General features: G+C 60.7%; 1 protein-coding gene across 1 annotated transcript in view; it reads right to left on the bottom strand.

The window, feature by feature from the left end:
- Window positions 1–557, bottom strand: part of LOC104523458 (NEDD4-like E3 ubiquitin-protein ligase WWP2) — a gene marked incomplete at its 5' end in the record, with an annotated part of 3,064 nt that overhangs the window by 1,824 nt on the left and 683 nt on the right. The window contains 2 exons of the mRNA XM_010166044.1: window positions 7–111; window positions 418–538. Coding sequence (XP_010164346.1) covers window positions 7–111; window positions 418–538 — 226 coding nt within the window. The remainder of the gene's footprint in view (window positions 1–6; window positions 112–417; window positions 539–557) is intronic.

Below are 557 nucleotides of genomic sequence, written 5' to 3'. Positions count from 1 at the left end.
ACTGACCTGCCAGAACCACTGGATCTGTTTGCTGTTCTTGGTGTAGTGCCGGTAGATCGTGTTCTTCTGCCAGTCGTTCATGTCGATCTCCTGCATGCCGCACAGCATCAGCTGCGGACAGGGGACACTCAGCAGGGGGACAGGAACAGGGCCCTGTGCCCACACCTCGGAGCACTGACTTCTCCGGTGCTGGGCTGCACACGGCACTGGTCAATGGAGGCGTCTGGGAGGAATTTCTCACCTCCAACAAAACGTTTTCTTGCTAATGGACCCAACGAGCCACCCCACAGACCCAACCACCCGGGCAGCGGTACCCCTGTCAGCACAGCCTGCGTGCTCTACTGTCACCACATCCCATTCCTGGGTGGGAAGCACCGGTACCTCCGCATCCCCATCCCAGCACAGGCACCAGCTCACCTCCAGCTCCTTCTCGTCGAAGTACCGCAGCCACTCCAGCGGCACCACCTCGTTGAAGCCGTCCAGGAAAGCCTTGGTCTGCTCCTCCACGCCCCGCGTGAACCTCCAGTCTGTCAGCAGCCTGGGAAGACAGACGGTGG

Source organism: Antrostomus carolinensis, unplaced genomic scaffold (assembly GCF_000700745.2).
Source record: "Antrostomus carolinensis isolate BGI_N321 unplaced genomic scaffold, ASM70074v2 scaffold30144, whole genome shotgun sequence".
NCBI classification, from domain to species: Eukaryota; Metazoa; Chordata; class Aves; order Caprimulgiformes; family Caprimulgidae; genus Antrostomus; species Antrostomus carolinensis.
The sequence above is the reverse complement of the archived record's forward strand: the minus strand, read 5'-3'. Positions and strand labels throughout refer to the sequence as shown.